The 13,360-nt window shown below is 36.9% G+C and overlaps 2 protein-coding genes and 1 pseudogene across 2 annotated transcripts; all 3 read right to left on the minus strand.

The window, feature by feature from the left end:
- Positions 1-381: 381 nt before the first annotated feature.
- On the minus strand, positions 382-3,551 carry LOC131769987 (alpha-N-acetylgalactosamine-specific lectin-like). The gene is made up of 5 exons (XM_066163631.1): positions 3,464-3,551; positions 2,477-2,539; positions 2,131-2,193; positions 1,353-1,405; positions 382-968 (listed from the first exon to the last, which is right to left on the minus strand). The coding sequence occupies exons 1-5, from the start codon at positions 3,549-3,551 to the stop codon at positions 450-452; spliced, it is 786 nt and encodes a 261-aa protein (XP_066019728.1). The 3' UTR covers positions 382-449.
- A 2,569-nt stretch (positions 3,552-6,120) lies between these two features.
- Positions 6,121-12,470, minus strand: LOC131778525 (uncharacterized). Its single transcript, XM_066163311.1, has 3 exons — positions 12,409-12,470; positions 7,772-7,821; positions 6,121-7,317 (listed from the first exon to the last, which is right to left on the minus strand). The coding sequence occupies exons 2-3, from the start codon at positions 7,794-7,796 to the stop codon at positions 6,260-6,262; spliced, it is 1,083 nt and encodes a 360-aa protein (XP_066019408.1). The 5' UTR covers positions 7,797-7,821; positions 12,409-12,470; the 3' UTR covers positions 6,121-6,259.
- On the minus strand, positions 8,122-10,969 carry LOC136279692 (uncharacterized; annotated as a pseudogene).
- Positions 12,471-13,360: the final 890 nt, after the last annotated feature.

Consider the following 13,360-nt stretch of genomic DNA (forward strand, 5'->3'; position numbering starts at 1 on the left):
GGTTTTTGGTTAATCAGGGCACTCAGGGGAACTCAGTCAGTTTATAACATCTAAAAGTTCAGCTACGCTCGCACGTGTACCTTTTACGATAAACTAAACGAAAGTAAAGGTACATTTAAAAGAAATGAAGGGAATGCAACCTACAGTGCATAAGATAATATTGATATTCTCTTGCAGTGCATTACTAGAAGTGCATAGTCGAAGATGAAGGGTTTAAGTGTCATTGTCAAAAACAAAACAAATTTTTAAACGCCTTTTCGAAGTATTATTTTATGCCATTATACAAGACGTTCTCCGGTTATCATGAAAATTCACACTAAGCACTACCTACTTGGCTCGGGATTATGATTTAAACGCCATAGTTTTGCAACAACACTTTGTATTGCACTAATTTACCAGCACCCAACGAAAATATTATTGAATGTATGTTGACTTGTTTATCATTGCAACTAGGCCAACTTCTTACAGACGGTGTTATATTTGACTGTGCACAGAATATCGTTCCAGTATCCAGTTGCCCACGTGGGGAGATGCGATGACCCAGTGTACATCGCTGCGCACGGTTCTTTAGAATACCCACTGGGTTCTTTTGGAGCCCAGTTAGTGTATGTCGGTACCGAATTGTCAGTCCAATAATACGCACGGGAGGGTGCATGATAATACAGACCAATCCACGCAGGTTTACCATTCCCTGCGAACTTCCTTGCCAGGTACAAGACGAACTCGTTTTCCTCAGCGCTAGTTACCTTCACTAGATCTCCATGCAGAGAATGACAAAAGGACCTTGCCTGTCTCTGATTGCATGGGATATTGCTCACGTGGTAACAGAATCCACTGTAGTGTGACCAGTCACCAGGGCAGGGATCTGGTGGTAAGTCAAAAAGATATAGGCAATCAATACAATGAGAACAAATGAAATCCGCTGTACTTCCCCGATTGTTCCTATCCATGTGCACGACTGACTTAACCTGAAAGGCGAACGTATTTTCGGCAAGCGCATGCTTAGTACTTCGACGCGAAAATAACGGTTGAAGCCAGAGAAAAAAAATAGTCCTATTATAAATACTGATTACCCGCCTTCAGAAGGCTACCCAGTGCTTTTCTTGGATTGGTTTCGTTTTGTTTGTTTGTTTGTTTTTTCTTTGCATTTCTTTCTTTTTCTTGTATACTTTTTGTTTTTTTCCTTTGTTCGTCTTCTTGTTTTTCTCATGTAAGTCTTTCAGCAATTGTGACAGTTCAGGCAGTTTTTTAAATTTAACTAAGTAGAATTATGAACTTTGTTACAGTTCTGTCATGCAAGGGCCGAAGGCATTGTAGTGTTACCGCAAGTATTGTACTGAGACTAAACTCACTAAGCGTTTCTTCATGTTTTCCAGTATTCCGGGGTCTTCCTCGACGCCCTGATCTGTGACGAAAGCAAAATAAAGGCATTCAGACAAAAGGAAAAAACTGTAGAGAGAAGAACCAAAACAGTTTATATTTCCTGTGTGCGCAGAACTTTTCATTTAAACACTTACCACCCGGAAATAATAAACATGCAAATCTTCCTCCTTTATCAATTAAATATTCAGGTAGAGTAAGATGGTAATGGAATTCATCACCTAGAGGACGATCTCTTGACATGCCATCTAAATTTCCTTTGGTTTTTTTAATCGGAAGTGCATGGGAGGATCAGATCTTAGCTGATTTGGGTATTAGAAAAGTGTTGATCATCAACACACAAATAATTTCATTTCTTTCTTATTACAGGTCAACGTTACATTTCTAAAATAGAAAAACGTTGAGTCAACTGATTCTCGGCTTTATAATAGAGATCTTGAATAATTCATAAATAGACAATAACCACTTGACTGAGCATGGCTTTGTTTTTGTCAAAATTAATTTTTTTTTCTTCTTCTCAACACACCTTGAAGAACGCATGTGTAACCATAATCAAATGTATTAAAGTTCACAAGGTAACCAGTTGCACAATCAGACATAGTTTGATGCTACTCTGATTTAATGAGTCAATGAGTGGTTACATTCTTTAAATCTTTAAACCAGAGTAGCATCAAACTGTGCCATAATCAAATGCCTTGATTTTTTGCTAGAAAACAGCACACTTGAGAACACTGTTGAAACATGACGTACCCACCATTGGCTTGACAAAGTTGTTCTGTTCCATGGGGTCCTCCTTGATTTTGAGAGAAGAACCTGGAAAGATGTAGGAAGTTTAAGAAAAGATTCGAGCTGGAAACGGTCTAAACTTTGCCAGGAATGTTGAAGAATTTGTAACCATGATCAAATGTATTAAAGTTCACAAGGCCATCAGTTGCACAATCAGACATGGTTTGATCCTACTCTGGTTTAATGATTTAATGAATTTTTAGATTCCTTAAATCTTTATACCAGAGTAGCATCAAGCCATGCAATAATCAAATGCCTTAATTTTGATGGAAAACACCACAATTGCGAAAACTGTTTAAACATGACGTACTCATCATTGGCTTGACAAAATTGTTCTGTTCCCTGAGATCCTCCTTTCTTTTGAGAGAAGAACCTGGAAACATGTAAGAAATTTCCAAGAGAAATTCGAGGTGGAAACGGTCGAAACTTTGCCAAGCTGGATGCGTTACTGTCTCGTGGTCATATTGAATCAGCACTTGATATACGTCTTTTTTGATTTCTTAGTGGTAAATTCTTCTGGTGGAATGTGTAAACTTTACCACTTTTGCAGGGTACTAAGAATTCAATAAAGAAGTCAACGTTAAACACTTTTCTCCGTCAGAAAACTGTGTCAAAAGTAATTAATTTTTTTGATAGAACTTTCTTGACTATTAAGTCATGGCAGTCACCTCACTAGCTTTATTCTTGACACTCTACATGTCAATTTTTGGGCGGGTTAGTTCACCTTCACAACTCTCAAAACTGGCACTTTATTTCCTTTCAATTTCAGTCAGATTCAGTTCATGAAGCAGGCCATTCTTGTCACAAACTTGTATTGACTGCGGCATCAATCCATGTGTTTCTGCAAAAAAAGGCCTCCCTTTGCGCAAAAAAATATTTGAATGAACAATAAACTAGAAATATTACAAGATCAGAATCAGTTAGTCAAGTTTATCTGCATGGTTCTTTTTCTTATAGCAAGGATTTTGTATTGAGTTTGTATTGACTATTTGGTATCCATGGAGACCGTCTGTTGAGATATATCCATTTTAGATCATCATGAAATAAAAGTTATCTGGCCAAGATAACAGCACGTGGATAAATCTACACATATATCTGGGCACACCTTAGACTTAATGATTACTCGTTGCTCGGATTCATTTCTTACAGCCAAACCTATGACTGACTACTTGTTTTCAGACCATTTTACTGTTCTTTGCGATCTTGCCTTAAGTAAACCATCTCCCAAAACTGAGCAAATATCATATAGAAAACTGAAGGCAATCAAGATTGAGGATTTTAAACAAGATCTGTCTACCTCTGAGCTTTGTAATTACAGTCCAGATTCGCTTAACGATCTCGTTAAATGCTATAACGATACCTGGTCCCAAGTGCTCGAGAGACATGCTCCACTTCGATCCAAAGTTATACGATCTCGACCTCTGGTTCCTTGGTTCAATGAAGATATAAAAAATGCCCGCCGTGAAAAACGGAAAGCAGAAAGAAAATGGCGACGCTCTGGCAAACACGACGATATGTTGTCATACAAAAAGATCAAGAATACGACAAATCGATTAATGAACGAAGCTCGAAGCCAATACTATCATGACTTCATTAATGATAACAGTTCAAACCAAAAAAAGCTCTTTGCAGCTGCGAATACTCTTTTGAATCAAAGGAAAAAGAACACTGTGCTACCACCTTGCGATGATAAGCTTGATTAGCTGATAGGATGGGCTCGTACTTTGTTCAAAAAATCACTGATATTGGTACAAGACTCGACGTTATGGCTCAAGATCTTTCCACTGACCCGCTTTTAAACTGTACATTGTCACCAACCCCCAAATTTAGTAAATTTACAGCACTTTCTGAACTCGAAGTGCAGAAACTTATCGAAGGTAGCGCAAAGAAAAGCTGTTCTTTTGATCCGATGCCCACCTCACTGGTTTTTAGCTGCATTGATGTCCTGCTTCCCGTGATCACAAAAATGATAAATCTATCCCTCGTGGATGGTGTGTTTGCTGATGTCTGGAAATGTGCACTTGTTAAGACGTTGCTCAAAAAAAGCTGGTCTTGATCCACTTCTTAGTAACTACAGACCTGTTAGTAATTTGCCATACATATCGAAGCTCACCGAAAAGGCGGTGTATAATCAACTTCATTTACACATGATAGACAATTCTGTTTATCCAGAAATGCAATCATCTTACAGAAAATGACATAGTACCGAAACAGCGCTTCTTCGAGTTGTTAACGATATCTTAATGAAGATGAATTCACAAGAGGTCACTCTTCTTGTCATGTTGGATCTTAGTGCCGCCTTCGACACTGTTAATCATAATATACTGATCAAACGTCTACACGAAGAATTAGGTATTGCTGATTCTGCCCTGAGCTGGTTTGAGTCATATCTCCATAACAGGATGCAAAAAGTTGACATCGAGGGATCGATATCTAACCCATTCGATTTAGGCTGCGGAGTTCCTCAAGGGTCGTGTCTTGGACCGATTCTATTTATTATATATGCATCTAAGATCTTTAAGATCATTGAACACGAGCTTCCTTGTGCTCATTGTTATGCTGATGACACCCAGTTATATCTGAGTTTTAAACCTAATACTACATCTCAAGACCAAGTCTTGCAAGCAATGGAGAACTGTATTGAAAAGATCAGGAAGTGGATGATTCATGATAGACTGTTAATTAATGATAGCAAGACTGAACTGATTTTAATAGGCTCCAAACAACAATTATCTAAACTACAGCCAATCAGTATCTCCGTTGGCAACTCGGCAATTGATAATAGCTCCGAGGTTAAAAATCTGGGCTGTTGGTTGGATGCTAACCTAAGCATGTCTAAGCATATTACAAATATTTGCAAATCTGCATTCTTTTATCTTCATAACATTAGAAGCATTAAGAAATATTTACACGAAGACAGTCTCCATACTTTAGTTCATGCGTTTATAACGAATAGATTAGATTATTGTAACAGTCTTTTGTATGGTGCCTCAAAGGAACTGATAGCTAAAGTACAACGTGTACAGAATGCAGCCGCAAGACTGCTAGTGAGCGTTGGAAGGTACTCGCATATTACTCCTATTCTATATGAGTTACACTGGCTTCCAATCCAGGCTCGCATTAAATTTAAAATTCTTCTACTTACTTTTAAAGCGGTTCATAATTTAGCTCCGTCATATATTAACAGCCTTATATCTATTAAATCAAAATCTTCTTATTGTCTTCGATCTAATGACGGTCTTTACTTAGAGCCCCCTAAGGGTAAGATGCTGAAGACATTTGGAGATCGGTCTTTTCAGGCAGCAGCACCATACTTATGGAACAGACTTCCTCATGAAATTAGAATGATTAAGTGTTTGGATAAATTTAAAGAAGCTATTAAAACGTTTCTGTTTAATGAAGCTTTTTGTAATCATTAACTCAGATATACTAGATATACCTATCGATAGAGTGCCAACGAGCGATCAATTTGTGGTTTGATAAGGGGGTTTATGCTGAGGCATAGTTTTTTCCAATTGATAAAAGGGTTTTTAATAAGAGTAACATGGAAACTGTACTAAGGTTTTAAGGGCTTGGTAATATTAACCAAGTCATTTAATAACTTGAATATGTGAAAGGATGTGAATAGTTCTTGTTATTAATGTAACATTATAAAGAATAACAACAAAGAATATGAATCGTGTTGTATTGTATAACTGTTGCTTTGAAAGAGCATAAAAAAACAACACTGAATTTTTCATTTACAATATGTTAATTGAAGCATATAGAAGGGGTTTTAGTTAGTACAATGTTTGTGAACAGAAACATACATGCACTAGTCTTTGCGAACTTAGTAATCTTAAAAAAAGCATATGAACTTGAACGTGAAAACCAATGTCAATGGTTTTCTGCTATAAATACAACATCTTGAACATCAATAGTATGGTAAGAAATAAGATTAACTTGTTTCGTATGTATGCTTTCAAATAACAGGTAACGTAACATTGAATCAGAACATGGTAATGAAAGTTTGTTAAAGTCTTGATACTTAAGTGTTGTAAATAAATATTTTAGTCGGTGGTCTGGCTTTGTTAATTCTGTACTGTAGGACAGTTTAACTTGACAGTGAAGATGATGATATTTCAGTGATCACTTTTCTGTTCACATTATATTTGAATTCTATGTCTTGAAGATCCATAAGTAGTTCTTCAATTGTGTCCGAGTCACTAAGTAATGAGATTGTCGGGTGGGTGGCGAAGAGGGACTCCAAGACATCTGTAAATGCTGTTAACCAAATGTCTTTTTCATCCAAATGTACAAGAAGTTGAACAGATGCATCTCGTTTGCATTGCATCTTTCTTTGTCGGACTCCACAGTTTTTACATTTGAGTGTGTTCTGTTGGGAGATTTCATTAATTTTACGTTTGCATGCTTGGCAGGTGATGAAAATGCTTAGTTTGTTGATCATTTTGAAGCTCTCTACTTTTGCTTCTTTCTCTGGATTTGCAAGTAATGCAGGGCCATTTATAGGTTTCAGTTGTTGATTGGCTTCTTTAAACGTTGTTGTGGGGGTTGTTCCCAGATGAGTGATCCCTTGGAAGTGCTTTACAGTAAGGTTTTCAAACTCATATGTGGTGCCAGTTTTGATGTTCTTGAAAAGTGGATCCCATATATGAATAGTAGCAGTTCCAGTTTCATCCTCCAGGACACAGTCTTCCTTTACAGTTGTCATTTCACTTGAGGATTTCAATTGCACAGGTTTAGGGTTTTCATTTCCCAGTGAAATGGAAGCAGTGACATTTACTTTCTGATTGACTTGGAGTGTGGGGAGCTCCTCAAGTGTAATCTTCTTGGCAGGCTGAGTTGAGGGCTCAGTCTTTTGGGATTTGTTGATGGGTTTGTAATCAAAATCAATATCAAAGGTTGGTGTTACCCTTACTGTTGATTGCTGGTTGAATATGATGTCATTGTTGCTGTTTTGCTTAGTGTTTTTGAGGGTTACAGCTGTTTTTGACGCTTCATGTTCTTGTAGCATGGAGTGGTTTGCAATATTAAATCCTACAACTCGTCTCAATTTTGATGGGCTGGTTTGTAAATCAAAATCATACCACTGATTTTGATTTCGTGAGCGTTTTATAGGACTCAAATTCTGAATGTAGCCACGGTGATTATCTAAGAAAGAGGAAATAAAAACTGAAGTTAGACATGAAATGTTGATCACAATAAGTTACTGCATCTTTTAATAACATGTGGACTGTAAAATTCATAACTAACAAATGGTTTTTTGGTACTGTCAATCAAATGTTCTGCAGCTCTTTGCAGCTCGTGACTACTGTCAATTGTGCAGTAATCAAATCAAATCAAATCATTCAGCACAGTTCAGACAGCAGAAGTTGGGAGGAGCCACCAAAGATTTCAGTGATGGTAGTGAAATTGCGTTTGTCAGTAAGGTTTGAATTTTAGAAATGGCAATATATTTTTTGTGTAGATGCAATCTAGTATGGTGAGGCCAGACGAGTTCTTGCTCATTCAATCTCCCTCCCCACCTACTTTTCAAGTGAAGAAAACAGGAATATGGAGAACCACAAAAAACCAAACATTGTAAATTAAAGCTACAGGTACTTACCAGAGTTTGTATTTTCTTTTGACATGATTGACTGACTGAAGATCTGGAAACTGAAGAAAAAGAAAATTTTCAAACAGTGCAGAAACATTTTTTTTGAAATATCAAAGATTTTGTAAGCAGAAAGCACTGACAATGCATTTCCTTTTTTTTAGAGTAGAATATGAAATGTGAAATGTTTGTTGAAAATATTTGGAACCAGTCACCACAGGGAGACAAGATCAAAATTGTACAAAGTTGATTTTGAATTGTAATTGACTTTTTATCTTTTAATCTTAAGTGTAAAAGAAATATTTATGCGTGCATTGATCGCTTTGATTTGTTTAAAAGAGTGACATATACGAAAATTTTTTTTAAGATATTTTGAAATGTGAATTCAGTGTTTCATTAGCCAACATATCAAGACGGATTTCTTCTTCTAATCTAAACTTAAAGTTAGTAGACTTTTTGACCGCTTCTAACCTCTCTAGTGTCATTGGCTCAATAAGAAGATCTTGTATTTTTTTTACCCTGCTTAAAGCAACATATGTAATTCCAGGAGATCTTTCTGATGATCCTAAATCAATCCAAGCTTTAGAGAGGGTCAGACCTTGACATTTATGAATTGTCATCGCCCAGGCTAATTTTAATGGAAATTGCTGTCTCTCATATTTTTTTCCTAAACTTTCTGAAACTTGGGTCATGGGACAAATTGGGACACATCTTTGAATCAGAGAAGAAACTGATGGTCCTTTATATTCATCATCAAATTGAACCAATACACATATTGGAAGACATGGAGGTTGTTGTCCTTCAGCATACACAAAGTCAAGTACTGTGCCTAATGCTCCATTACAAAGGCCAACATCAGTCCATAGATTCATCGTTAACATTACTTTTGCTCCTTTTGATAAGTAAACTATAGGTTCAAGGCCTCCCATGTCATCAGCACTAAGTGTTTGTGCTCCAATAGAGTGACGAGCTTTAATTATTGCTATTGGTTGACCCAAGCTTTTCAGTCTACTAATGTTTAATTCTGCGACTTTTTCCTTATGATAACAAATTCTGACAGAATTATTTTCAAACTCATTCACATTGTGCACTTTGTCCGGTGTTCTGGAAATTAAAGAGTGCCAATCTGATTCAGTTGATTCACCATGGCGAGCTCGGGTTAGCATTTCCCTAAAATTGGATTGTTCAATATTGTTTCCTTGAACTCTTTGATTAACTGTCAATTTAACAACTTTCTTGAATTCATGATATAGGAGAAAACCTTGAATTTGCTTTTCTGTTTTTGGCATAGAATGGTAAAGTGGTTTGTCACCTACTGGTGGTAACTGAGCTATGTCACCGACAAGAATGACAGATATGCTGCCAAATGTCATGTCTGTTCGTCCAGTAGCTTGTCTGCAACGACTATCAATCCATCCGAACAAACTCTGGCCAACGAAAGAGTATTCATCTATTATTAAATATTGAACGTTTTCGAGGTTACTTTGCAGTTTTTGCAAAGGTATTCCTTTTAAATCACAATGTCTCTTTGAACCAATAGGTAATTTTAGCAGTGAATGTAGCGTTACTCCATTGACGTTGAATGATGCTTTTCCAGTGTAAGCTAAAACCTTACATTTTTCTTGAAGCAAATTTCTTAAGGAATCAATGAGATAGCTTTTCCCTGTTCCTGCTACACCCATAATAAGAAAGCGCAAGGGATTTTGTTCACCACTGGCAAAATGATTGGAAACTATTTGATAAGCTACTTGCTGCATTCTACTAAAAGTTGAAGTATCTATGATTCTTGTTTCACAGGAATGGTGAGCACTATTCTTGTTTTTCTCTCTGTTTATCCATGTAGGCATTGCATTTATCTCATCATTTGTGAAATACTGGTACACTTGATGCCAATATGCATGTGGTACAGGTGTAGATTTCTCACAAGTATCAGTTGTTTGAATAGTCAACTCTGCCATAAGCATCCACTCTTCTCTTTCACTTTTGGTGTTGTAATCTTCTTCAAAAGAATCCTCATTCAAAGGTGTTATGCATATGTAGTTGTTTACATCTTGCATTTTGGTTTCCCAATCAGGGACTAAGGATTTTGCAGTATCAGTTAGCAAGAATTTTTTCCAACATGTTGTGTATGTCTCATCAGCCTGTGGAAGGTTATCCCATGCATCATCCGGTGTATATTGCCAGGGTTTGTATTTAAGCAACTGATATTTACAAAACAAACCATAGTCTTCACTCTTTGGATTGGATGAATAATTAGGATAGGTTTTGACAATTACACTTTTGTCTCTTTGTTTAAGTTTAGAGGCTTTGAAAGTAAACATTGATGCAAACTTGAAAAATTGTACTCTAATAACTGCGGGTCTACCTTGAGATACTTGTAACGTTCAGCATAGGTATCAAGCAATGAAGGAGCAGTACAAATTTGGTTATTTGCTTTAAGGTGTACTCTTCTCGATCCATCAAGAGATGCAGTGATAACCTCATGTGTTGCACTTACAAATTTTATTGACAGTAAATGATGCATTACCTCTTGAATAGAATAGTCTCTTTGACCAACAGTTTTCAGCAAAATTTGCTTAAGGACACTTGGAGTATCAGTTGTATCATTCATTTTGGTGATAATATTGGTGAAAGCATTTTTGACAACAGAAGATGCTTTCTCAGCTTTGGATGTGTATTTAACAAGATATTCCAGACAGGCATGATAATCTATAACAATTTGAATGTCGCAATTTGCTCTTCACCCTTGAAGTTGTAATGGTTGATGACGATTCAATCTAGAGTCATTTCGTTTTGTGACAATAACAGCTTTATATTTGTTTCGCCAGTTTTTGTATTTATTGGTTCAAAATCAAGTCTAGTGTCAGGACAGTCGTCATAAGGAAAGTTAAATCTACAATGCAATTCGGATTTGTCATTTTGTCGAAGACAATATTTAGTACTACATGTAGTGTGTCTCTCAACTGAATTTAACAAATGTACGTAATCATTTGCCATTTCATTGGTTTTTAATGAAAGATATGATTTTTGACATGGGTGAATTTCTGGTTTTGACCATCCATCATCAGGAGAGGAAGGATTCCAGGTTGACATCAAAAAGTCAACATATCTACAAAGGATTGTCTCAGCCTCTTTGCCTTCTTGTATTTCGTTGTCAATATTCACAATTTGCTCTTTAGTTAGTTCATGTTGGTTTGTAAATGCACACATGCTTCAAATAACGTTTGAAAAAACTCATTACGTTCAACACGTTGCAAAGAATCTCTAAAAATAGCAAAAGTGAGTTCAAGAAAAGAGTCAACTGCACAAGAAAACCTGCCCGAGTGTGTTAAGCAGTAATTCATAAAATGTCTTCGATTGTTATTCGTCTCTTGCAACTGTTGATTGGAAGAGGTGGCCTCATTCTTCTTAATGTAACCGACACTTATGTTTCCATTTACAATATGCGCTTCTTTATTTGTTATAATGTAAGGATTAAAGCTTCCGTGTGAGGCATGGGGAATTCTCCTTTGTAAATATTTTCCGCTATATTTCATAATACGTATTATGTTCTTGTTAAATGAAAAATAATATAAACTTGAGCATCCGTAGGAAAACTTCGTACTAACCCCAGTATTTACATTGTAATGATGTAATTTCAGTAAAAATATTGTGAGTACTGCGTACCATAAACACACCATGATTGATAAGTGCGAGAAATATACAAACTGCTTTGATTCCGTTTGTGAATACGCTGTTTGGAGGGGAGTAGTCCGTCAACGCTGCTCAATCGAACTTTCAGTGCAAAGTGAAAGTGAGAGGGAACAGGCTACTTCAGTTCGATATGCTAGTTCGATTGATGAACAAGCTCGTTCAATTCTCTGGTGAACACGCTGGTTCGATTTCGTGATTGCTGAACTTTCAGTTCGATACGCTGGTTCGATTGATGAACACGCTCGTTCAATTCTGTGGTGAACACGCTGGTTCGATTTCGTGTCTCGAACACTGAATTTGAACACTGGATTTGCTCTAGTTCCAACAGTTTTCCTCAATATTCGAATTAGATGAAGAGTTTTGTAAAGGCACGCTGGTCGATTGAAGTTTCAGTTTGATTGATGAACACGCTGGTTCTATTGATTGCTGAACTCGCTGGTTCAAATCAGTAGCGAACACGCTGGTTCTATTGATCTCTCTACCACTGTATAACACGCTAGTGCTATTGGTCTCTCGACCACTGTATATTCTGAGCAAAGTGAGAGGAAACAAGCTACTTCGATCGATGAACTTTCAGTTTGATACGCTAGTTCGATTGATGAACACGCTCGTTCAATTCTGTGGTGAACACGCTGGTTCGATTTCGTATCTCAAACAGTGAATTTGAACTCTAGATTTGCTCTTACTAGTTTCAACAGTTTTCCTCAAAATTCGAATTAGATAAAGAGTTTTGTAAAGGAACGTTGGTCGATTGAAGTTTTAGTTTAATTGATGAACACGCTGGTCCTATTGATTGCTAAACTCGCTGGTTCAAGTCAGTAGCGAACACGCTGGTTCTATTGATCTCTCAACCGCTGTATAACACGCTAGTGCTATTGGTCCCTTGACCACTGTATATTCTGAGCCTATGAAATTCTTTACAATTCAATAACGACCACAACAAAGAAAACACTCACCTTCTACAACAAGATCGAGCTGCTTGCACTTCAAACCAAACGAAGAGACGCTTCCACAAACAAGCTCATCAAACAACCACGCGAAAGTGTCTAGATGTACCGCCTCCTGATTGGTTAAAAACTACAATGTAACACGTCTTTTCATTGGTTTGAATAGTTCCTTCCTTGCAATTGGCTTAAATTGAGACATTCTAACATCTTACACCTTACACCTTACACTTACACTTTTCAATGCCGATCGAGAATTTTTTCGCATACACCATTCTTCGCGCGGCACTATTCTCTGCCGCCTCGCTTCGCTCGGCTGGCTCGTTGGCAATTACATTAAAATAATTTATTCTTATATATTTTTAGCTACCATTACTACTGTAAATTTTTATTTAGATATATAAGGTTTTTAATTTTTATTCAGTGAAAAGCACTATTGATCTGTACATGTAAATAGGGCTATACAACTAATAAATTATTATTATTATTATTATTATTAAGTATTTCTGCTTTTCTGTTTTTAATATATTCAAGTAAATCATTGGTTTAAAAAGAAACACAATCTTACCATATTCGTGTCAAGTGTCTCTGTTGTTCCTCTTTCCAACTTTCGTAAAGTCTCTCCCACAGTGGGAAAGGTTCTGGCACATGTGCTGGTACAGCTCTGGAGCCTTTGCCTCCAGCGATGCGATTAGTGCACGATTTTCTCTTGGGAGGTGAGCCACCACGTCGTTGGAATGCTGCTCAATTTCTTGAGGTTGAAGCGTCTCACCTTGAAGCTTCGGTCACTGGCCAAAAAGTCGCCAACTATGGCTTATAAATAAAAATGTTAAACTTTAACTTGTAAAACTCCCTGAAGAAGTATACGACGGTTAGACAAAACGCGTCGGAGGATACTGTTCGCAGAGTGCTGCTCACTTGTTCAGTGAAAAAAAAATTGTTTAAAAAAAAACGGCTCAAACAG

This window comes from Pocillopora verrucosa, chromosome 3 (genome assembly GCF_036669915.1).
Source record: "Pocillopora verrucosa isolate sample1 chromosome 3, ASM3666991v2, whole genome shotgun sequence".
NCBI lineage: Eukaryota > Metazoa > Cnidaria > Anthozoa > Scleractinia > Pocilloporidae > Pocillopora > Pocillopora verrucosa.

Bases quoted from the DNA above. Each gene is read 5' to 3' on its own strand.
- LOC131769987 (XM_066163631.1), bottom strand. From the start codon at position 3,551: ATGTCTCTCGAGCACTTGGGACCAGGTATCGTTATAGCATTTAACGAG. The intron at 2,540-3,463 runs GTAGACAGATCT...ACATGTTTCCAG, and splicing joins TGTAATTACAAAGCTCAGAG to GTTCTTCTCTCAAAAGAAAG. The intron at 969-1,352 runs GTGAGTTTAGTC...TTCGCCTTTCAG, and splicing joins AAAACATGAAGAAACGCTTA to GTTAAGTCAGTCGTGCACAT.
- LOC131778525 (XM_066163311.1), bottom strand. From the start codon at position 7,796: ATGTCAAAAGAAAATACAAACTCTG. The intron at 7,318-7,771 runs GTAAGTACCTGT...CCTCTTTCTTAG, and splicing joins AAAAGAAAATACAAACTCTG to ATAATCACCGTGGCTACATT.